Source organism: Pocillopora verrucosa, chromosome 9 (genome assembly GCF_036669915.1).
Source record: "Pocillopora verrucosa isolate sample1 chromosome 9, ASM3666991v2, whole genome shotgun sequence".
NCBI lineage: Eukaryota > Metazoa > Cnidaria > Anthozoa > Scleractinia > Pocilloporidae > Pocillopora > Pocillopora verrucosa.
Genome location: NC_089320.1, coordinates 15,232,776 through 15,256,943, shown reverse-complemented (window position 1 = coordinate 15,256,943; position 24,168 = coordinate 15,232,776). Strand labels below are relative to the sequence as shown.

The window sequence follows — 24,168 nt, the reverse complement described above, 5'->3', positions numbered from 1 at the left end:
TACACCCTAACATCAGTATGCACATTCTCCATACCTTTCATAAGGTACTGGTAAGGAGAATTTGCTTAACAATTCAGAGCTTCTTTAGCTGAGGATCATTTCCTTTATTCTTATGACCTAATGCTTATTTCAGGGTTGATATTGTAAGGAGAAATTAGATGCTAGTCACTTGTAGGGGTAAAAGGGTTGATTGTTAATGTTTTTCTGCAATTTAGCATAAATTTGAAGAGAGCAATTTAAGAAGTTGTTTGTTAATCCTTTAACTCCCATGAGTGACCAGGACAGAATTTCTCTTTACAATATCATCACAATATCAACCACATAAGTAATGAGAATAAAGAAAATAACAATTTGGGAATAATTAGTTGATCCAATACTAAATTCTCTGAACTTACATTATAAGAAATGTATGGTTGACAGTAAGGAGAATTACAAATTTGACCCGGGAGTTAAAAGGTAAATCACTTTTAGAAGAAATATATTAAGGGTTCAAAAGGTTTATTTCTGCAAGGTTCCTTGAGAAGTGCTCATGCCTATAAATGACATTGAAAATTCTACAGCTAAATTAAATTATGTTTGTTAGATACATTTTATCATTCAAGATACCTCTGTAAGTTCTTCCTTGGAAAAGGGTTCAATCTTAACTCTTGACCATAGCTTTTCCAAGATAGCAGAATTAGCACTAGCAACATGATAACTGAATCCACAATGACCACTGTATGACCTAGATAAAAAATTAATACAAAATACAATAAAAATAAAATAATAATCACACTGGTTATAAAAATTTCAAACCAAGTAAAGATTGACCTACTACAAATACAAAACATATTACCTCTGAGTGGCAAATAGCTGAAACCCTGGTGATGCCTTCACAACATTACCATGTGCTGGCACGGACAGTGTACAAGATTCCAGCAATGGTATTAACACTGAGATCACATCCATAGGAGCCAGGTCAATATCCTCCAAGAGAATCCAATACCCAGCTTGTACAGCCTGTAGCAGTGGCCCAGCCTGCCATACAAATTCTCCTGGTGTGTCTGTGCACACATATGTACCTAACAAAGACTTGAAAAGAAAAACTTTACCATTAGAGCGTGCTGAAACACATGCTACCAGAAAAATTAATATGATTAATTTACCAAATCACAAGTGAGCTTTATAGGGTCAATAGTAACTTAGTCTGTATATGAGCCATTGAATTACACCCCTGTAGCCAAGATATCAATTTCAATTGTCCTTAATGTCTGATATACATTTCTTATAACATTAGCTCTGAGAATTTGGTGTTGATTTTGAACAAAATCCCTTGATTCATCCTTTAACCTCTTCTTGTCACACATGTTTATTATAATGCAACAATAAGGTAGAGATAAAATAATTAATTCCTTTTGATCATTACTGGGAGTGAACAGGTTCAAGTATCCTGGTTTATAAAGCATGAAGCAACCACACACTGTAGGAATATCACTACTTTCTTAAGATAAGATGTTAGCCTACTGCAGATCTCCCATACAATTTCCTAGTCCACACTATAACCTCATGTGAAGAAAAGTACAATTGTAATGGTACATGCTCACCTTGCTGTCTGTCTGATCTCCAAGTTGAATCTTCATAAATTCTGGTGGGCGTGTTCTCCCTGTTGCTCTGGCCACAAATTCAACCAGGGCTGTTTTCCCACAGCCTATAGGTCCTTCTAATAATACACCATTTCCTGTGGCTACCGATAGTACTAGTAAATGAAGATTATATACAGTTGATGGTACCATGACATATGAATGGTCCACAAGATTCAATGTTCCAGGTAGGCATGGCAGCATAACCCCACAAAGGGTTGTATATTGGCCAATCAAATCTTCCTTATTGATAGATGCTCCATTGATGTTATCACCACTGACATCCATAGAATCTGAAGTTAATTTCTGATGATCATTTATATCTCTACAATCTTTTACATGACTAAGCAACTTATGTGTAAACTCTTGTGTTAAAAATGAGGTTCTCTCTGAAATTGTAAAAAGTTTATCCAGCAGACCAATCTTAATTTGTTCTGATATACCTGTTAAAATTGAAATAATATGTAAAGCATACCATCTCACTTCAGGATGATTATGTTGCAGAAATTTAAAAATAGGACTCCATTCCCAGATTCTGTGAAATGTTTCAAAATTATAACTAAGTAGATTGTAGCAAGTCTTCAATACACATAAAATTCTCTCTATTTCTTGCTCGTTAACCTGCTCCTCATCCGAAATTATTGAAAACAAACTGCAGGTTTTAATAAATCTGTAAATGAAGTCTTTCAAATGAGACAGTGTTAACAGCTCACTAAGAGTGTAACAAAATCTTTCTACGTGAGAACCATTCCTATAAGATTCTTGCTGAAGGTTTTTAGCACAACGTTCAAGAATTTCCAGCAGTATTGGTTTGCAGTGTTTTACCAGAAAGGGAGTCAAATCCTGGATTAGAAACACCTCAGCCAACTTCTGCAATAATAGCTGCTTGTCATCAGAAGACCAGCTCTGAAATAAAATGATAACAGAAACACAGTAGAAAAAATATTTAGATGGAAAAAAAGCTAAAAGATCCAAACTTGCAAAATTATACTTAACATGGCAAATCATCAATTTAAGAACAATACAGCAAACACAAATGGGAATATGTATAACAATGTAATATGTGACTAACACAGTTTATATACTGTAAGATTTTACACCACCATCTCATCTAACGGTGCAATTTTTTCCAGTTGGTAATAATTATAAGTAAGATTTTACACCAGTAACTAAGGGCGTAATTTCTTCCAGTCAGTGGTGTTTATATGTAAGATTTTACGCCAGTAACTAATGGTGTAATTTCTTTCAGTCAGTGATGTATGTATGCAAGATTTTATGCCTGTAACTAAAGGCGTTATTTCTTCCAGTCAGTATATTATACACTGTAAGATTTTGCGTTGTTAGTTAACGGCTTAAAATCTTACAGTTTATGGAGTTTGACTAATGGTTGTGGGTTGTGGGTTGTGGGTTGTGTGTACAAGTTGTGGGTTGTGGGTGTAGGTACAAGTCGTGTCCATTATAGTTAACAATTTATGGTTAATAATTCATATTTAATAATAATAATATTAATAGCACTACTACTTTTAACTAATTATTGTTATTATAGAGGGGAACAGTTTTTTTTCCTGTGAAATGTGATTTGGTTAAATAGCCGTGAATGATGAATCACCTTTTTTTCATGGAAATTGCAAAACAACTGTATTTTTTTAATGCAAAACGTGACTTAAACCATCATTGTTTTCTCTTCCTTTAAAAATTATCCAGTAAGTGTCTCAAAACCAGACTACATGTAGAGGCATGACTATGGCTAGCTAATCATCATTCTGGACCCCAGGACTCTTTATTCCAACAGGTAATTGAAAACCTTTTATCTTCATTTTGTGAAATGGCTATTTCATATTGCATGAAACATGAATGGCCATTTTATTTTTCGTGAAAAGTGATCTAAACCCCCCCTCCTTTTACCATCCTCAATGCATATGTCTAAGTTGACATAATTAACATGACATGATGTATAAAAATCAGACAACCCTTCTCCAACTGTCAGGAGCCAGTAATAGGCTCCTGCCAACTGTAAAATATTGTTTATTCCAATATCATTGCATCAGCTCGGTGAGACTACTGTTTCATTGACTCACTTACACATAATTAATACATAATTCATTCAACTCATTTATACCAAAAAAATCTATACTTAACAATAATTAATTAAAAGTAGTGGTACTATTATTATTATTATTAAATATAAACTATTAACCATTAATTGTTAACTGTTACCGACACGACTTGTACTCTCACCCACACCTACCATTGGTCAATCTCCAGTGTATACACCGACGCAGACAATGGCGTAAAATCGTACGGTCCATAAACTGTGTTAGTCACCCATTACGCCGTTATCTAACTACCGAACACGAATGATCTATTCAAAATTTACAAACCTCAACTTGCAAAAAGTATGAAAGTTCATTTTTAAAACGAACGTCGCAGTCACATAGGTACTTCAAGGAGCTCAGAAAGTCAAAGCGGAAGTTCTTGCAACCCATCATGCCGTTAAATGAATGTGTTCGTGGATAAATGTTCCACACGTAACATACTCGCATAAAGAGCAAAGATGCAGATAAATCTCTCACTCTTCAACCACGTGTGTGTTAACGAGCCCGCTTTACAGATCACCAGCACTCTACATCATTAGTTTCAGTCCTTCTCGTCCCTTAGCTTGTGTCGTTTCCAAGACAACCAGTTTCACAGATCGCCATATTTTTCGCAATACTCTACACAGCTGTCACGATGGGTCAAGATTACTACGCTGTTTTAGGCCTAACAAGAAAAGCTACGGATGCAGATATAAAAAAATCGTAAGTTTAGTGACTTATAAATCTAAAAATTATATTTTATTCACCAAGGGAACTTACGATTTGTCAAAATTTCCATCGCCAGCTATCGCAAGTTGTCACTGAAATTTCACCCAGACAAGAACCAGGAGCCAGGGGCAGATCTGAGATTTAAACAAGTTGCAGAGGCGTATGATGTGTTAAGGGATCGTAAGTATTAAAATAGTATGCTTCTTTGGATTTACTGCGATGTAAAAAAAAAACTGTTAAAAGTTTAGGTCGTTCTTTGTTAATTGAACTCAAAGGTAAATATGAAGGCTTGATAAGTGCTCATTGCAAAACACTGATCACTTTTAAATAGTATTATTGCGTAACTGATTTCGTGTTTGACCCACACATCCAGATTCTTCATTTCTTTCTGAGTACTAAACAGCTCAACATAATGAATGTTTCTTACTTCTGTACAGTTAAGTGGAGCCGACTTGGAATTTGATAGTAACGGATTAATTACTGACAGTACTCATAAGTGTTCAACAAGTCAAGATATAATTGTTATTTCAGCTAAGACGAGGGCAATTTACGACCAGTTTGGAGAAGAAGGACTTAAAGGCGGAGTTCCTGATAAAGGTAGCTTACGTACACCTAGACTGAGATGAGAGTTCAACATGCACACATTAGCAGAGGTTATGATGATCTCATGCATGGAAACAAGACATATTAATGATATACTAATAACTTGCACATCTAGGTTTATTGGCACACATTAGCAGAGGTTATGATGATCTTATGTGTGGAAATAAGACATATTAATGTTGTATGAATGACTTGCACATCTAGGTTTACTTGGAAACTGTAGATGTCTGTGTATTCCTGTGAAATAATGCTGAAGGGAATGGGGCATCTAAACTGCAAGGAAATTTAAGAAGGAAAATAGAAGAACTGACATAACAGAGATGGTGCAAAAATAACAATGAAACATGTTTACTTTGTACTTATGGTACGATATACATGTCACTGCACCTTTTCATTTGAGTTATGCCGATTTCATAACCCCTAGAAATTAACATGTAACTGCTACTGCAATTCTATGGTACTATTTAGCTGACAGATGCTGAGACCAGACAAAGTTTTAGTTGGCTTGGGTGGGCAAGATGGATGAGATCCATAAAAGTGCAAGGAAAGAACTTAGCCAATTTCACGCTTGGTCATGCATATATAATACAGATTGTAGGGAGGATTGCTATCAGGTCTTAGGAATTAAAGAGTGTAACTTTAGAAAATACTTAATTTATTAGTAAATAATAATTTGTCCTAAAGATGTGGTGATATCTTCTTCATTGTAGATGGATGGACTCCAGGGTACACATTCCATGGAGATGCTGGTCGAGTTTTTAAAGAATTTTTTGGGGGAGACAATCCTTTTGCTGGTATGCTTGTTTTTGTATATGTTCATGAGAAGAAAAACTTGCCATTTTGAATATGACTTTTTTTTAAAAATCTGTTTACTTTTCAAGTTTTGAAGGCAGAGGTCATGATTTATCTTAATCAGTAGAGGATAAAATTTTGATTGAATTACTGTTTTGTTGAGTTATTTAAAACAACATAGTATTTGAAAAAATATAAAAAGCATGATCTCATTGAACATGTTCATACATAAAGTGAAGTGGCCTGGAAAATAACCCCTGCTTTTACTCTCAGAATTATTTGACTCATATGATCCAGAAGTTGGGTTTGGTGGAATTCATGGCCGAGGTCGTCGTAAGCAAGATCCACCCATTGAGAGAGAACTTTACCTCACTCTGGAAGAAGTTTATAAAGGATGTGTCAAAAAAATGAAAATTTCAAGAAGGGTAAGAAATAAGAGTGTTGGCCAGTATTTACTTGTGCAGGAAGGAGTCAATATCATTTTAAGAAAATACTTTAGTGGAGGGTGTTTCTTTTGTGAAGGGTGTCTCTGGGCATCTACTTCAACCCTGAAAAAAAATCTGTAAACAATGAGTCCTGTATATTGTGAAACTACCAATTGTTGATTGTGACATTTCAACTGCTACAGTGTTGATATGAGGATCTAGTATTACAATTCACTATATACGGTATTTAGCACAACAGTTAGCTGCTTTTCATGTGTTTGACCCTCTCACTTCCAAGATCTGAGAGAAAATTATCACAACCAGTCATATAGCTAAGATTTTTCAAACAAGGGGGTCACACATTGTCACACCTAGGTTATCTACTAGACTGTCCTGTTGACATCCACAAAATGCTGCAAAACTCTGATTTATCTTTCAAATCAGCACTCTTGATCCCCTCCATATTAATGAATGCTCTTCATTCAACTAATTTATTCTTGTGTTATTCACACTACCATGTTCCAACCAATACTATAGCTCTATTTCTTGGTACCTGTCTACAAACCATACACAACACACATTTCCTTTTTTCCCTCTGATAAAGGGGTTAACACTCAAATTGTCAGCCTAAAAACTCTTAGCATTGGGCAATTTACTTTATTTATCAAGTCAGCCAATAAAACCAAATTATCTATATACAATTAAAAGACAATTTGTGTTAACAGGTGATGAATGAAGATGGGCACACGTCGAACATTCGTGACAAAATATTGACCATCAATGTCAAACCAGGTTGGAGAGCAGGGACAAAAATTACATTTCCTAAGGAAGGAGATCAGGGTCCAAACAACATTCCAGGTAAATACTGTGTATTCCTTTCCTGCAGGATATAAGGTTACTGTACATGAATATTATCAATTTCTCCATGAGATGATCTCAAATGATACAAGGTGTAGCTCAGTGATAAGATGACCGAACTGAGTTCAGTGTTTTAGTTCAGTTCTCTCAGAACTATCTTCATTGATTACACGAAACAGAATATTTCCACAAAATAAAGCAACTGAATGTGATGTTATAATTCTGTTCAATAATACAACTTTATTCCCTTGGCTTATTGTGTGCTATCTTCTTTTACACCAGCTGACATTGTGTTCATTGTGAAAGACAAGCCTCATCCAGTCTTCAAGCGTGATAATGATAACCTTGTCTATACTGCTACTGTTCCTCTTGGAAAGGTAACTCAACATATTCATCATTATTTACACCCTAATACCAGTATGTTTATTCTCCATACTGTTCTCTATACATTTCCTAAGGTGCTGACATGGGGAATTTGTAAAATAAATCCAGAGCTTTGTTAGTTAGTGATCATTTCCTTTATTCTTCTGACCTTAATGTGTGATTCAGGGGTGGTATTCTGAAGAGAAATTAGGTGCTGGTCACTCCTAAGGGTTAAAGGGTTAAAAAGAATACACCTTGTCACTCCTTGACCCTCAGTCCAAAGCCCATGATGAGTACTATTTAGGCAGCCTCTGTCAATAACATAGTTGGTGGTAAATATTGATGTATAGGTCAATAGTCAATCATTACTAGGTTGATAATCTGCAGATTAAGAACTGATCAAGAACTTGCCAACCTGAAGACAATCAAATCAATCAATCAATCAGCCGGCGGACATCTTGATAAAGCCAATTCTAAGTTGATTTCAAACCATCTGTCAACCATATTGACATATAGATCAACTATCCATCAACATTTCAACCAAAATCTGGACTGAGGCCCTTGTTAGTAATCATGGTCCCCCAGATCTATTCCAAAGGCAAACAAGTTTTCAGAACATCAGGAAGTGTAAATAGTTAAGGGGATGCAGGGTTTCACTTATTACTTAACCCCTTTAACTCCCAAGACATTATTGTTAATTCTTTCCCCTAGCTGCTGCACATTTCCCTGTAAATTAGTTAGGAGAATTTGGTGTTAGATCAAGAGGACATCATCTACCTCAAAATTTGGGTACTCTCTTACATTTTGCTGGATGATTTATGGGTAAAATACAGAGGAAAGTTACATGTTAATCACTTAAGGGAGTTTAAGGGTTAATCTACCTTATGCAATGTGCTATCCACCCATATGCAACAAACTGATTAGATTTCTGGTTTGGTATTTGTGTGATGGTGGTTTTGGTAACCAGCGAAGTACATCTTTTAAAAGCTGATACTATTAGGCAATAGGCCATTTTACAGTTGTGTACTTAGTTGCCAAGCCTTTGATTTGGAGTGAGGCTGAAGGTGACCTTGTTGTGTTAGAGACCAGAATCTAGTTAGCATGATAACAAATTAATTTGCATTTCAAAAGCAGCAATGTTTGTATCATAACAAGGTCACCCTTAGCCTCACTCCTGTTCAAAGGCTTGGCAACCAAGCATACAACTGTAAAATGGACTATTATCTCATGGTACCACAGATGAAGCGGAGTACTAGTCGTTAAAATTTCAAGACAAAATGCTTTTGTTCACCATCAGGCATTGACTGGCTGTGTAGTGGATGTTCCAACACTGGATGGTCGACTCATAAGCATTCCAATCAATGACATTGTTAAGTAAGTAATTTAACTTCACTTTTTTCCAATATGATACATTTATCATGCTCACATGGATAAGTAAAAATAACACTGTGATCAAGTTACCTACCAGTTATGAAATAGAAAAACACTTTTTGATGTGCATTAGGTTGATTTTTAAAGAAATATTCATTGATTGAATAGAAATTTTATTCATTCACATGAGCACTAGGAGCAGGTAGAAAACCTGGGTTTCCCTGAGGATTCGAACCTCAAGACTTGCTGAGTTTTCAGTCTGATACTTTGCCATAGAACACCATGCTGGTGACTGGGGCATAACATCCTCTTTTCTTAACAAGCGAGCTTAAAATTTACTGCCTTTTTCAATCTCTTAAATTTCAGAGGTCCAGGTTTAAACCCTGGCTGGGTCATTGTGTTGCGTTCTTTAGAAAGACAATTCCTCCCTCAATTCCCCTTTGCAATCAGGAGTATTGATAATTGGCAGCAAACTGTCAGGGAAATCTGACAAAATGCTGGCAGGTTACATGTTCATCAGTTCTAGGACTTAACCCCATAACAATTGATTTTTATGAAAATGATAATATGAAACTAATGATGTTGAAACTGATACTGTTGCTTTACTTTGATTTCAGACCTGGCTATCAAAAAGTTGTTCCTACTGAGGGAATGCCAATCTCCAAGGATCCGAACACAAAAGGAGATCTAATAATTCAATTCAACATTGAATTCCCAAACCAACTCAACCCAGAACAAAAGAGAATGCTGAAAGAAGCACTACTGCTTCCTCCATGAGCTGTGCTTCTCCGCTTGATCATAACAAAATTGTTCACTGTACAAACACAGTACAGGACATGAACATTATTTATTCAGAGTTGATAATGTTCCAAACTATTTCATTACTATTAATCAGATAGTCACACTGGTAGGTCTTGCTCTCTATCAGTAGTAAACAAGAAGTATCTGGAGGTTGAAACCAAGCATTAGAAATTTTATATTTTGTAAATAATTGAAAATAAAGAATTAAACATTGTCAAAAATTCAAATAGTTGTTGTCAATTGAATCTTGATATAGCTTGATCTTAACGCCTGTACCCTAGAGGTAAAGGGAAAAAACTAAAAAGGGGTTCTTCTTATCATTCTGGAATTGATGTATTTCATAATCAAAGGCTACCCATGCCATCTCTGTTTGCTACCTTTGTTTGTTACATTCTACAATCATCTCCCCCTTTTTGGATTTTCTCAATTTTCCCATTGGAAAGTCAAGAACCACCCAAGATGAAAATAAACTTAGTTTTTCCCTTCCGACCACTTGTGCTTTGAACAATTCTGTGTACAATGAGACTGTTCATACTCGTAGAACTGAAGTAGATAATAACTTTTTAAGACAAGAATTAAAAGCCAAATATGTCTTGGAGCTCTATTTATTGAAACAAAAACATTTATAAACTTTTCACATAATACACAAACTTGTAGCTATATTTCTCAATAGAAATTTAAATTAAATAAATGATTGTCATTTCAACTGTACAGTGTATGAAAGAAGCTTAAAGAAAAACTGTGTCCAGTCAGTGCAAAGTGTTTTTTGGGTTCAGATGCCACAGCTGATTCATTGTCTTCCATCTAGCAGCACAATGTTCTGTAGCCAGGTGATGGCTTTGTGTGTGACTGAGGAAAAAAGTTTTAAATACATATAACTATCAGAAAGCTGCAGAAGCCTTTTCTTGACAGGTAGCTAGACCATAGAAGGGTAGGATGGTTATGAAGGATGGAAGATGACAAAAAATGAAAATGTCAGCAGTGAAATTTGGGTTAGTTGCTTCCAAATGATGCACATTTTGGTTTTCTATTTTTGTCTCAATATTTCTTTATTTTTCTCAAACTGTAATTCAATAAATCCAAAGTATATTCAATTATTAGTATATTAGTTCACCATGATTGTAACACTATTAACATTTTACATGGTCAGGTCCAATAGACCTCTAACAAGGAAATGTGTGATAAACATAACCATTGTCTCTTTTTAAACTTACTATTTCAGGCAACAACAATCCTGGCAACAATTCAAACTTACAGAGAAAGGAGCCATGGGTCCAATGTAATGATTATATCTCCTAATAGCTTCTCTAATGTGTTGAGGTTGAATACAATCATCACTACTGTATGAAAGGCTTGCAGCTGATCCCTGAAATACAAGTGACACCACTACTGCAAAGACTTTTTAAAACAAAAAAACAAAGGTAGACCATTTAAAATTAGCTACTCTGACCTTTAGCTAAAGATCTAAAATCCCCAGATGTGAGAAAAGTTTGAAAGAAATATTTTTCAGTCTGTATCTCCACCTACATATTAAAAAAATTACCAGTGTAATCTGGGGCACAAACAAAAAGCAGCTATTTATATATTCAGGCTAATGTCTTTCCTGGGAAACCACTTTGGCAATGATAAACAAACCTTGAAGCTTGCTGTTCAACATTTCTGTCTCCTTTTCAAGGGTTTCAACAATTTTTTTCTCAATTATGACATGCAGTTGTGACCAGAAATCCTAGTGAAGTCTTGAAATGGACAGTACACTGAAAATTAGCAATGTTATTGACACCAGCATATTATACACCAAACTTACTTTAATTTTCCTTTTTTTGCTCTTAGGTTTTGCTGGCACAGTTGCACTTTGTGGAGCTGATGAAATTCCACTGGCACTAGATACACTTGGGGTGGGACTAGGAAGGAAAGGGGTTGTGGGTGTGGTGGGGGTTCCAGGTGGGGTGTGGTTGGGAGTAGAGGGGGTAGATGTTGCACTTCCAGGTGTAACAACGGATGATTGGCTCTCTGATAGGATAGATACAGGTGGCATAGCTTGAGTCAACACATCACACGCCTCCAAATCTTTCTTTACCAGTAATGCCAAGTCGACTATCTACCAACATAAGAAACCTGTCGTTATGGAGTACTAGTGGAACTTTAACATACAAATAACTTGGAAAAACAAAAGGGTTGGCATTCATCATCTGAGTTAAAATAAACCTAGGCAAGGAAAGTCCAAATGACATGAACAAGGCCAGCTGGGGGGGCCAGGTTGATTGTGCAAGTGTCATTAACAGGAAGACGATTTGGTGACTGATTCCAAGAACACCTTTGCATCATAGAAAGAAATGACAAGGACGCATCCAAATCAATAGACACTTTAATCTCTCCTAATCACTCTTGCCAGCATATGGCAGTTTGTGGCCTTTCCCAACATCTAGGCAGTTTAGAAAGCCACAAAACTCTAGAACAAAAATTTATCTTTCAAATCCACACTTTCAATCCCTACAGTATCAGAGAGAACTTTTCATTCAACTAATTTATTCTTGTTTTTTTCTTGTTGCCATATTCCCACCAATAGCATGGCTCCATTTTCTGCATGTAAACAACCTCACAAGCCCACCATTCCTCCATTTTACTCTGACGAAGGGCTAACCGCTGAACAATCAGCAGTGGAACTCTTTAACCGTGACTAATTATGTTATCAACTCATTTTGATAAAACTATTACCCTGTCATTACAGACAGTTTGGTTTTAAGTAACTGCTTGAAAATGTAAATTGGTCCCCTTAAGGAGTTTCTGAAGCTGACATTTCGAGCAATGGCCCTCAGTAAGAGCAAAATGTCATTAAATGACGGCTGGTTCTCATGTGATTCCCACAATTTTTTATACTGGAGATATACACCAAAACCTCCTATGGTTGTGTCCATACCACTGGTGAATGATCTCTGGTGAAACTGTCAAGACAGTATCCATGGAGAAAATCAAGACTTGTACTCCTCGTGAAACCCCCTGCCCCACTGTCTCATAAGCTAAGGACGCTGAGTACTTCCATCCCAGGTGTAGTGGGTTTCATATCAGCAGTGATGCACAGTCCCGCCACTCTTTGAATTTTCCTGCTTTCTTATCTTTAAGAAAAATCACATTAGCTATAAACATTCTGCAACACAAAAAGGAAAAAATGGGCAATAAAATGTAATGAAACAAAATAAAGACATAACATGTATGCTGCCCACAGAAGAGATTTACCAAGCATTGCTTCAGGATTTAGAAGCAATGCGTGAAACACATGTTGATCCATGATTTGGATAAGAAAATATGTAATCTGATACCTCTCTCTGCAGGAAGCTCTTTTCTTATGAAAATGCAACAAAAACACGTTACACTCACTGATTTCGCCTGTCGAGCATTCAGTAAACTCTAAATATTGTTGAGGGTCAAGTATTCGTGATAAACGTTCAGCTCTCATGGAACATTAGAAGGAACAAGTTGTCCTCTAAATCCATTACGTTGAACACCACTGGCATTGAAAGTCAAAACATCAAGTGAAACTGGAATTTTAACCCTTACACCTACCATCATTATGAATACTCTTCATAATCCTCTATAAATTTCCTAAGATGCTAACAGAAGATTTTCTTAACAATGAAGAGCCTCCTTAAGTTGGTGATCATTTCTATATTCTTGACCTTCATTGGTGAGTCACAGTTAATAACATAAGGAGAACTTAATGCTAGTCACTCTTTCGGTCCAAGGGTTAAGCAGGGACGCCCTAACAAAAAAAAAGAGTCAAAACTTCCATGCTACGGTTTATGAAACATCTTTTGGCTTAAGATGTAAATGTAAATGTGGGGAAAAATATACCACCTCTAACTACCTCATTCCTCTCTTGTTTCAGCTCAATCACATGTCATCATCCTCACAGGTAAAGCTACAAGGTCACCTGAAAAAATTGTTCACTATCAAGATTGTATGATTAGGAAAAAAGACTGTTAGATAGAACTGTTAAGTTTACAAAGTTTTTGCAGATTAAGCACGGAGTATTTTGCTGCTCTGTTTATATCAAAGTAGCTCAACACTGTTTCGGAACAATAACCAGTAAAAATACTGGCTATTGGTAGCTTCCTGGAGAATACTGCTATAGTCCTCATAAGAACGGTGACCGTCTGTGACTTAAGTCTATTGATCCCCCAAGCAGGAGCTTGTTCCCAGTTTCCATGTTAGCAGGAAGTGACCAGAAAGTACTACTACTCTCCCCTGAATAGGATGCCAGTCCATCCCAAGGTTACCTACCCCCCCCCCCCCCCCCCATTTTATCAGGTTCCCCTGCCAATACGCCAGTACCACATTTATATTGCCATACGGCGAGAGAAGCAGTATGATAGCTGATTTGTCTTCCTCAAAGAACAAAACACATGACCTGGCCTAGGTCCTGAACCTGGACCTCTAAACCTTTAACCTCCCACAAGTGACACACCAGAATTTCTCCCCCAATATCAATACAATATCAAGCAGACAAGTCATGAGAATAGAGCAAACTATCCAATCAGTGGATTACTAACTGATTCAATTCCAAATTCCCCAACTAATTTTTATGAGACATCATATGGCAGAAGACAGTAAGGAGAAAATCTCTGTTGAAATATTGGGATTGAAAGGGTTACCTGTGAGTTCAGTGTCCATACCATAAGCCACTGTCTCCCACTGCTATACGCTCACACATGTGGCGATTTTCATGGAACGGGCGGTTTCCCAGCCATAAAAAAAACAAATGTCAACATCCACTTACCATTTTGGGTCTAATTCGTGCTCACAAGTCATATGAAATCACCTTTTCGGGTTTTGTTGCTACCCTTGGTTTCATCCTTGCCTGTCAAAACAAAAAATGACAGCACTTAATCCAGCACACACTCTTATCAACAATTCTTACCCTCCCTAGGTTTTTAAAAAAGGCAGAACACAGATATCCCTTCTTATAGTTTTCAAGGGGTTTTTGTATTGCAATACTGTTTCACCGGTGCAGCTTCTAGGACTTCATCGTCATCTCTTGAGAAAGTTGTGTTTTCTGGGTTTTGCTGTTCACGTCCTATTGAAATTGAAGGTACTTGATTCAGTGCTTTTGAGTTTTTCCTGCCAGCAACACCATGTAACAATTTCTATAAGGCCAAACAAACTTATACAAAAATAAATAAAGGGCATAAGTTTCCAAAGAAACTGTGGCACTGTATGTGTTGGGAGTATAACAAGGTAATTTGGTATTATCAACTGATTAGTGATGACTTCAATTAGCTACCAATAAAGAGTTTCAAAGCTTGACATTTTCAGTGTTAACCATTCATCATGTTTGCTCTGATGAGGGGCTAATGCTGGAACCATCACTTTGCAACTCTTTACCAGTGGCCAAATTTGGCATTATATACTCACTTGATGAATACCACATTACCTTTATAACAAAAAAAATAAATGCTCCTGATAGAGTGTTCCTGTCTACACATAGCAAGGGTTGATCTTGGACAGAGGAGGTCCTAGTTCAATTCAATCCAATCTGAGCATTATAAGCCCATCATGCGAGCTGAAACTGTGTACTGTTCTCAATATGTAGGGAAAGTCTTCATTTCTCTTATTGAGTCAAAATATTAATCAACTGGATGAAAGTCTAGAATATTTGTCTATCTCATTACAACAAGAAGATCACAAGAATTGAGTGCACAGAATGCGCAGCCTGTGAGGTTTAAGTAGTGTCCAGAGAACCATGCCATCCATCGTCACTTCCCTCCACTTACTTTGTCCTTCTCATTAGAAATATAATGTTCTTCCACACTCATGACCCTTCCCCCCTCGCATATTTGTGACCTCTGCAGCCCGCACAACCTGTAAAATAAGGGTAATACACCACTCAGAGCAATTTTTTAATCAATACATCATTTTTAAGTATTCATAGTCAAGATCAGGGCTAGTATGGAATGTGAAATGGCCATACAGTATCAAAACTTCAGAGTATACCCCTTCTTAAAAGCTCAAGGAGGCTGTAAACTCTCTCTCCTCACCCAGATAATTCTTGAAACAAGAAAAGAAAAAAGAGTGACAAAATACTTAGGAGATAGAACAGCCTAGGGGTCATGCAGTGGACTTCTCACTCAAAGGTTTTAAGAGGTTTGAGTGGTTATTGTGCATACGGCATCAGTTTCCTTGTTTTCTTAGATAGGGCACTTCATTCACAACCAGTCTCCATCTTTCCTGTCAGTATAAAATGGATGTTACCAATTTTGGTGAGAAAACCTGATGAATTACTGAAGGGCACAACATGCAATGAACTAGCACCCCATTCACAAAGGGAGGCAATTCGTTGATGTCACTTCATCTATCAAGGACATCAGGATAGGCACTTCAATGCAATAAGAGTCAAAAATCTTCTATCTATAACCGTAACCTTACTCATAACCAAAAACTAAATTAAAAAAGCTACTTCTAACCACACCTTCAACTATTTTAAATTTATAATTGTAAGATATGAGCCTTTTGCCCTACTTTCAATAAAGGAAGGTTCAAATGGAGAAAAAAACAGCAAGAACAATAAAAAATGAAATACCAAGCTAGCCCATCTGTGAATGGACAATTTCTTTCTCAATAAGAAGAGCTGATTTCTGTTTGATGGTTTTCTTGAGTCACCAAAAGCATACCTGGTGAAAAAAGGCACATTTTGTTTGAAAAGGTTTAGAGTTTAAGTATTACAAGCCTACTGGCCTGTTTTCAATAGCCTGAATCCACTAGGAGTATAGTTACATCTCTAAACAGGATGCTGATTTATCACAAATTCCCCACTCCTCCCACAACTCGGTTCTCCCTATGAAATTCATCCTGTTTCCCTGAGAGTCTGCTGGAACACACATGATACTCCGCTGGTATGAGAGTAATACTGTATGATTGGCAATCTTTTTTGCGGAACAACATAATGCAGTATAAATCTTTTTCTCCTCTTACACAGCATGCCTAGTTCATTGCATTTATACTCCCTTGGTTGGAGAGAGAAACTGTGAGAATTAACCCTTAACTCCCAAGATTTTCATTAGCAAGTCTCCTTACTGTCTGCTATAACAATTCCATGCGTACATGTTAGTTGTGGAGAATTTGGAATTGGATCACCCAATACATTCCCTAATTTGATATTTTTCTTTATTCTCATTACTTGGAACTGCTTGATATTGTATTGATTAGTGTAAGGAGAGAATCCTGTCTTGGTCACTAGTGGGACTAACAGGGTTAAGTGTCTTGCCTGAAACACAACAAAAGATGAATAAACAAGCCAGGGATTACGTCTGAAGCCTTCAACTCCAGGGCAAGGTTGTTCAAAGCTAGGTTAACCCTTTAACTCCTAAGATGTCATTAGTAATTCTCCTGACTGTCCTGCTCTACAAGTCTTCTGATGTTACATCTGAGAATTTGTAATTGATCAACTAATAATCCCCTAATTGAGTACTTGTTCTTGGTTCTCATCACTTGTCGTTCTTGATTTTTGTATCGATAATTGTGAAGAGAAATTCTGTCTTGATCACTCATGTGGGGTTCAAGGGTTAACACAACCTAGGGTTAGTGTGAAATCTACCTTATATCTAAAAGTTTAAAAAGAATTTTAAGTTTAAAAAGAATATAGTAACTTTGTTTTGTCCACCAATTTGAAATGCTTGGACACTCCTATAGAAGAATAGTAAGAGGAAATTATCTGAAAAAGGCTTCTGCAAAGAAATAGTAAGAACCCAGTATCAAGACTATAACCCTGGGTTATGCTAATCTGCCTTCAAACAACTTTGCCTAATAGTTCCAGGCACCACGCCATAGCAGCCATCAAGTCTCCCTGTTTCTACAACGAGAGGTGCTTGCTTTATTTGCCACAAGCATTGAGCAAGCACACAAATCTAAGAGATAGAAGGTTAGTGGAGAGTTAAACCACATTACAGTTTAATAATTGAGTTAGTTTCAATTTAACGTTAAAAGTAATCCATTGCATTCATTTGGCTTTAACTCACTTCATTATTGGTCTAGAAACCACCCTCTCAACCAATCAGAGGACAAACTAAAAACCAATATTCCTTTTTGGAAAAGAGTGATACCCTGGGAATGCAAAGGTGACACACAAGTGCTGATGGGATTGTTTGGGGAACATTTAAATCTGTCATGTTAAGTCATGCTATGACTGGAAGTTGCTGTGTGCCTCATATGCACACAAAAAATACAGAGATTCCTCTGGACTGACTTTTTATTGAATTCTTGATCAGTTGCAGTTTACCACCCATTCAACAGTTCCTTCTTTAATTTCCGATAGGGTTTTTAAGACTGATATTTTTTTGTTTTTCCTGTTTCTTGTGGTTACTTCAGTTCTGATTTCAACACACTTCATTTAAATGCACTTTAATAACCACAAAAATACAGTATCAATCTACCAATGATCACTGAGATATGGAGACTCCGTCACAACCACAGATAAACTGGGGTATCGTAATAAATGAAATATTATGAGAGAAGAAACACTAGTGATTACTGATTTGTTAACTCTTTGGCTCATGTTAAATTTCATTAAAATATCGAGCTGTACACTATTATCATGTGCAAAACCATAAGGAAAAAGAATACTGGTAATTGTTGAACCAAAGATATACACAAGCTGTAACATGTCTTCAACACTCAAAACATATTTTAAAAAAAACATGCCATGATGTGCATACTTTAAGAGTTTTTTTAAAACAAAATTTTAAGTTGATAAAGTCACTTGCAGTACCCGTATTGAGCCACAATACTGGTGAGAGGTACAAAGGAAATTAATTTCACAAGAGTTCATTATCATATCACTTCTTCGTCACCCAGAGTTGTTACAGTAACAACACTTGTCATTGAAAGACGTTAACTGCTACTTGAAAGGGTCATTACCAATGTTATTCAAATTTATAGTTTCCCTTTTTTGCAGCCCCATCTCAATCATTACTACCACTGATCAACCTCAGCAAGGAATTACTTTAATTGAGAAAAAAAATTTTCAGTCCCTCCTCCCCTTATCTATTTCAACATACTAATAGACAAATTCACTTTTAACCTATTCAAGAGCTAGGCGGCACATTAGCGAGTGTATTGTGTAGTTCAAGTACCTCCTCAACGTTTTCCATCAAAACCACATCAAGGTCAAAATATATGAAAAGATATAAGGGCTCCTTATTGAGTAACATATTGTTACATGCACTCAAAGGTTTCTTTAAGAGAAACCTTAAGGCAATACACATACAATGTAGCAAACAAAGGGGAATGAAGAAATGCCCAAGGTATCTGATTCAACCTGACTAATAACAATACAAATGTTGACAAATATTCAATATCATATTGAAAGGCAACTTAGAGAAATAAGCCAAAAAAGTTCTGAAATAGTGCAGTGTTTATTTCTGGAGTACTTCTTTTCATCATGCACAGACACACTACAATCAATATCAATCCTAAACAACAGTCACCATTGATACGTTACAATATTATCAGTCGAATTATGAGAAGAACTATAGGAATTGTAGCTGGTCTGGGTACCATCTTAAAACAACAAGAACAATATTTGACCTCACGAGCTGCACACGGAAATACTTCAAATTGTGATACTTTGGAAATATAAATTTCCTACATTAGTAAAAATATTTGAGTTGTATTGTACCCAGATTCCTTCTGACATACCTTACAGTATATTTGTAAAATATACACAGCAGCTCAAGTCACAATACAATTTCAATTGGTACATATTCATTAGCGATAAAATCTGCCACTCCCTGTACCAGTGGGTAAAATATACACAGCAGCTCAAGTCACAATACAATTTCAATTGGTACACATTCATTAGCGATAAAATCTGCCAACTCCCTGTACCAGTGAGGTAAAATATCACAGCAGCTCAAGTCACAATACAATTTCAATTGTACACATTCATTAGCGATAAAATCTGCCAACTCCCTGTACCAGTGAGGTACAGGGAGATATCGCATTTACTCCCAGAAAAGCCTGATTGGTGGATGACACATAGCTAAGTAACAAGGTATATCACTCCTTCAGATATGATACTTGTTTCATTGCATTGCATCTTGTGTGAGGGTGATCTGTTAAGCCACAACTTAATTCAATCATGAATACTGTGGATAGGTCAGGTATAGACACCCAAACAGCAACCCTTATTTGGTGGCATATTTGTCCACAGCTATCACTGTTCTCAGAGCCAAGCTCAGGGAACAGATTACTTCCAAGGACAAATATATAAGCATAACTTTCAAGCTAAATGGAGTCTATTGTGTTTACTATCCTGCAAATACTTTTTGCAGCATGGATGTTGACTTTTCAGAGCAAAATAATGAACAAACAAGTTCCTCTTCTCCTGTTACAAATGCACAGAACTTTCCCAACTTCCCTTAACTTTCAAAGGAAGACTTTTTTTGCATTGAACACAAGACTTTAAAATTGGTTATTTCCCACTTTTAGCTGGGTAATGACTAAAGGCTTGAGCCTGTTTCTTAGTAGATTTAGTAGTAGTTTGTAGTAGATTTAAACTAAAATGATAGGATTGCTAGCTCTTGATTTCTATGAGTGAAAGCTGATCTCTCAATACCATGCTATATTGTTCATAATCTAATTTAAAAAAACCTTTGACCAAGGCCACCTACAATGATGAGACCTTTGTCCTGAGATAGATGGCAATACCTGTTGTTAACATGAAAAGCAGTGATAAGAGGGTCTCAACATTTTACAGAGTAAGCCCAACTTCCCCACTCTTCTTCCCCTGCTATCCTGTTAAGCACACCTCACTTATTCACTGTCATTAAGAAGGTCATTTGCACATGCTCAAGATTATTTTGCTTGCTATCTTACACATTTTCTGCCAATCCCACATGTTATTGTATTTATGACTCCTAGCAAGAGAAAAGACAGGTTAAAGAGGATCAACCTTTGCAAATTAACCTGTTTGGTACCTCAGCAATTAAGAACTCAATCTACAAACTACTCCCACAACAAAATAGGAAACCCTCTCTGCTTGATTGTCACAGATATAAGATTAACACTTCTCTAGGGAGTTTTCAGTGGATAGTAACTTGAGGTTCTCAAGCAAAGGTATATAAGTAATCTGTTCCAATTCTTATTGGCTTTAAGTATACAGCCACTTCTACTCAGGAGTGTTTTTGTTTTGTCATACCAACCAATAAGAGTTCTTTCTTTATTCATGAGTGGTGTCATAACAACACACAGCAGTTTTTCAGCAAGCATAAGAAAACAACTATCAGATTTCACATGGATAGAATTATCATGGTATTGGTTTGAAGAATCAAAAAATGTATTTAAGCCTTGGCCTTTAAATTTTTGTTGTAATGCTTTACTTTATCAAATGTTTACTAATTAACAGCAATTAAATATTTAGATATTAGTAGTATGATGAAAAGTGCAAACACCACAAAGGTTAACCTCAAATTTGAGAAAATTATGGTTAACACCAAACCACTGCCATGGTTTATTCAGGAAAACCTTTGAAGGACCAAACACTCATTTTAAAGGACCAAAAACATTAAAATGAAAGCTGTTCTCTTGATCGCATGCACACCTGTCCACAAAAATAGTTATCACTAAAAATGAATTCCAAACACTACTTTAAAGATGTCATAAAATACAAAAAAAACCAGGCTAGTTTTCTAATAGCCTGGGTGATCTTTATGATAATTTGTTTCATTATCCTTATGTCAAACAGAAGTTCATGTCATATGAAACACCCCCAACAACTTCGTAGAAAACTCCAGGTGACTTTCACTGAAAACATATCATTGAAAAGTTTGGCTGATTGTGTAACACAGCAGGACTATTTTAAATTTTCATTATCTTTTTGGAATTTGTTTAAAAAATAAGCCAAGCATAAAATTTAGTTCATGAGACACCCTGGACTAAGGGATTTGGCAAGTTGGCAACACCTTGTATGTTATGTAGTTAGTCTAATGAAAAATATTCTGTTTTCCTTGTAACAAAGATTTCTTTAGTGGACAACATTCGCATGTCCATGATATTGAGCATGTGCTCATTTGTCATAACAATCTATCATTTACAACTTCGTCCTAATGAACTTATTAACGTGTGAACTTAAGGCTATACTTCAAGAACTAAAAATACACAGACTTAATTCTTTCAAAAACCGACGTTTTAACATCAGCGAGGTCACTTAGTTATTTGAGCAACAAAGAGTAATTGGTCAACAATGACCTTACCGCAAATTTGCTTTTGTTCATCCGCAAACACTGTATTAAGAGGGCTAAAAATATACTCGCAGTTAAAATTACTCTCTAATAGACCTCAATTTACATGTTTCACGAGATTTGCGTCATTTGTCAACAAACAGGAGAGCCTTCGACCTAGCGCAGTTGATAAGAAGCATGGAGAAGCACTTGGCCCGCTTCAAGAGCGATAAAGAGATAACATTCAAACTCGGAAACAGACAATAACGCCAAGTGAAATTGCTCCTTGGAATTTTTTAGCGGCGTTTAAATTGTGCCCCTCTACACGTGGCCCTAATTGCACGAATCAGCTCATTGATTTAGTAAACAGTACCTTTCTCACGCAATTGTGTTCTCACATAAAAAGGTGCTTTTACCGATAACCTCTATTCTCTGTAAAACCGCGACGATATTATTGTGGTGTTAATCACACTTGTCATAAACGCTTTGCGGCTTCTTCGTGGGAAAAATATTTTGTCAATTGTGTAACCTCTCTCGAGGCCACTACACTTCCTGGCCTAAGGGCTTCTTATTATCATCGACCTGTCAAAAATCGCGTCGCGGAGTATTACACGAGAAAAGGCTATTATTCAACTACACAATTGGCCTCAGGAAATCGTGACAAAACCGCCGTGTAATGCGCCACTATCAAACAATTCGGCACATTTTCGGCAGCCTTTTTCGCACACGATACAAAAACGTGCGACAAACGAACCGCATCGTAGTCATACACACACAGCAGCAAAGCCGACCGATATGCAGAAGATCAACTTCTTAATGCGATCATAAACACGCGAAGTGTTCGACCTCCAACGATGATGTGTTTGTAAACCGAGAGCATTGTTTTCGACGTGCGGTTGTATAGATAGGTCATTATCGAATCTACATCGGTTTAAACTTCAACTAAGACACGGCTACTAAACAATTATCTCGGCTTCGAGGTCATTGTCACTTGAACAGACTGAATTTCCTTCGAGTTGAGACACTTGTCTTAATCATAGCAGAAGAAGGATTATAACACCAATCCCAAATAACTTTTCTCTCTTTACTTACATCATATTAAGAATTTCACTCTGAAACCATGGCTTTGGAAGTCTGGAGCTTGGGGTCACCGGACTTTGCACAACAGCCGGAGTAGGAGGACGTATGTCACAAGCGCTAGGGGGCTGAAACCGGAAATCAATCAGTTATTTCTTTGAATAACCGTTGTATTCATCGAGTTCAAAATGGAATTAAATGCTTACGACGCGCTACAAGATCATGTTATTAGCTATACTTGTCACGAAATGCTTAACTTCCTTTCCACCCACAAGAGATTTACTGAATTCATTTGTCCGTAGGTTTTGCGACCTAAAATCTCATACAAAATGGCGGCTTTAAAAGAAATCGCTTCCACCGAATTCGTAAGCAAACCTCACACGTTTTACTCACTCTGCTGTCGCCAGCGTTGGCAGAATTGTTGACCTCCTTCCCCTTTTCGCTTTTCTTGCTCTTAGATTTAGATTTCGTCATATTTAGTTCAAAATTTTTTACCAAAATAGAGCTGACAGCGATTCAACCCACTCCATCCGGAAATGACCTTCCTTTCCCATAATGCCTAGACGAAAAGCGCGCGAAACTTGACAGCGAATCAACAGAGAGGCGCCGTGGTAAGAGGGATGTAGATTTCACGGCTGAAACCTGCATTGACATGTCGATTACAAAAATAAATCGATTGATGATGACTAGATATCTCGGATTACAACCGGAATTAAGTCTTCCTGAGTAAACAGTGGAATAGGCGATTTGTAAATTTTTCGAAGCTTTGATATTTCCTTTCGTGAAATGACTCACAGTTCAAGTGTTCTCGAAATTATTTTCATTATTTTTCGATATTAGTCATCTCCCTTCTTTCCGTCGAGTGGGAGCAAATTTTCGCCTAAGGGAAACTCGTGATTACGCATAAAGAGTCATTGACATTGAGCAATTTTACACACCTAGGCATGATTTAACATTAAACACACAGCCGTTTACGATCGATCGCTGAGACAATACTGAGTGGACGGGTTCCTCGTTTGTAGTTCCCACGTGTTTCAACGAGTCCGCTAATTGGCGAAGGTTCGCCGCAGTTCAGTTCTTCAATGTCATCAAACAATGATTCTCGCGAAGACATTAAACCACAGGAACGCTCGAGAAATCAAGAGAGAATTCATCGGAATGCGGAGTACGTGAGCTCATTGGATAAATGCCAGCGGTGGGCGTGTGAGCTAGTTAAGTCGCCCGCCGCTATTGGCTCATCTGTTGT

At 36.8% G+C, this 24,168-nt stretch overlaps 3 protein-coding genes across 4 annotated transcripts in view; 1 reads left to right on the top strand and 2 right to left on the bottom strand.

The window, feature by feature from the left end:
* LOC131780070 (midasin) overlaps positions 1–4,174 on the bottom strand; it is a 60,991-nt gene extending 56,817 nt beyond the window's left edge. For both annotated transcript variants that reach the window (XM_059096689.2, XM_066171649.1), the window contains exons 1-4: positions 4,001–4,174; positions 1,584–2,525; positions 836–1,071; positions 607–724 (exon numbers count right to left, since the gene is read on the bottom strand). In XM_059096689.2, coding sequence (XP_058952672.2) covers positions 607–724; positions 836–1,071; positions 1,584–2,525; positions 4,001–4,162 — 1,458 coding nt within the window. In that variant the 5' untranslated portion in view covers positions 4,163–4,174. The remainder of the gene's footprint in view (positions 1–606; positions 725–835; positions 1,072–1,583; positions 2,526–4,000) is intronic.
* Positions 4,175–4,303: 129 nt separating this feature from the next.
* On the top strand, positions 4,304–9,863 carry LOC131779142 (dnaJ homolog subfamily B member 13). Its single transcript, XM_059095684.2, has 9 exons — positions 4,304–4,417; positions 4,500–4,603; positions 4,955–5,020; positions 5,737–5,820; positions 6,092–6,243; positions 6,969–7,101; positions 7,384–7,478; positions 8,762–8,838; positions 9,453–9,863. Exons 1-9 carry the CDS (start codon positions 4,350–4,352, stop codon positions 9,610–9,612), a joined length of 939 nt encoding a protein of 312 aa, XP_058951667.1. The 5' UTR covers positions 4,304–4,349; the 3' UTR covers positions 9,613–9,863.
* Positions 9,864–10,225: 362 nt separating this feature from the next.
* Positions 10,226–24,111, bottom strand: LOC131779121 (transcription initiation protein SPT3 homolog). Its single transcript, XM_066172478.1, is given in 18 exon segments — positions 10,226–10,485; positions 10,892–11,002; positions 11,441–11,734; positions 12,631–12,657; positions 12,659–12,702; positions 12,705–12,749; positions 13,012–13,083; positions 13,489–13,530; positions 13,533–13,552; positions 14,436–14,491; positions 14,637–14,663; positions 14,666–14,725; positions 15,405–15,458; positions 15,460–15,492; positions 16,194–16,265; positions 16,268–16,301; positions 22,938–23,050; positions 23,316–24,111. Coding segments are annotated over 18 exon segments (1,230 nt in total). The 5' UTR covers positions 23,397–24,111; the 3' UTR covers positions 10,226–10,440.
* Positions 24,112–24,168: the final 57 nt, after the last annotated feature.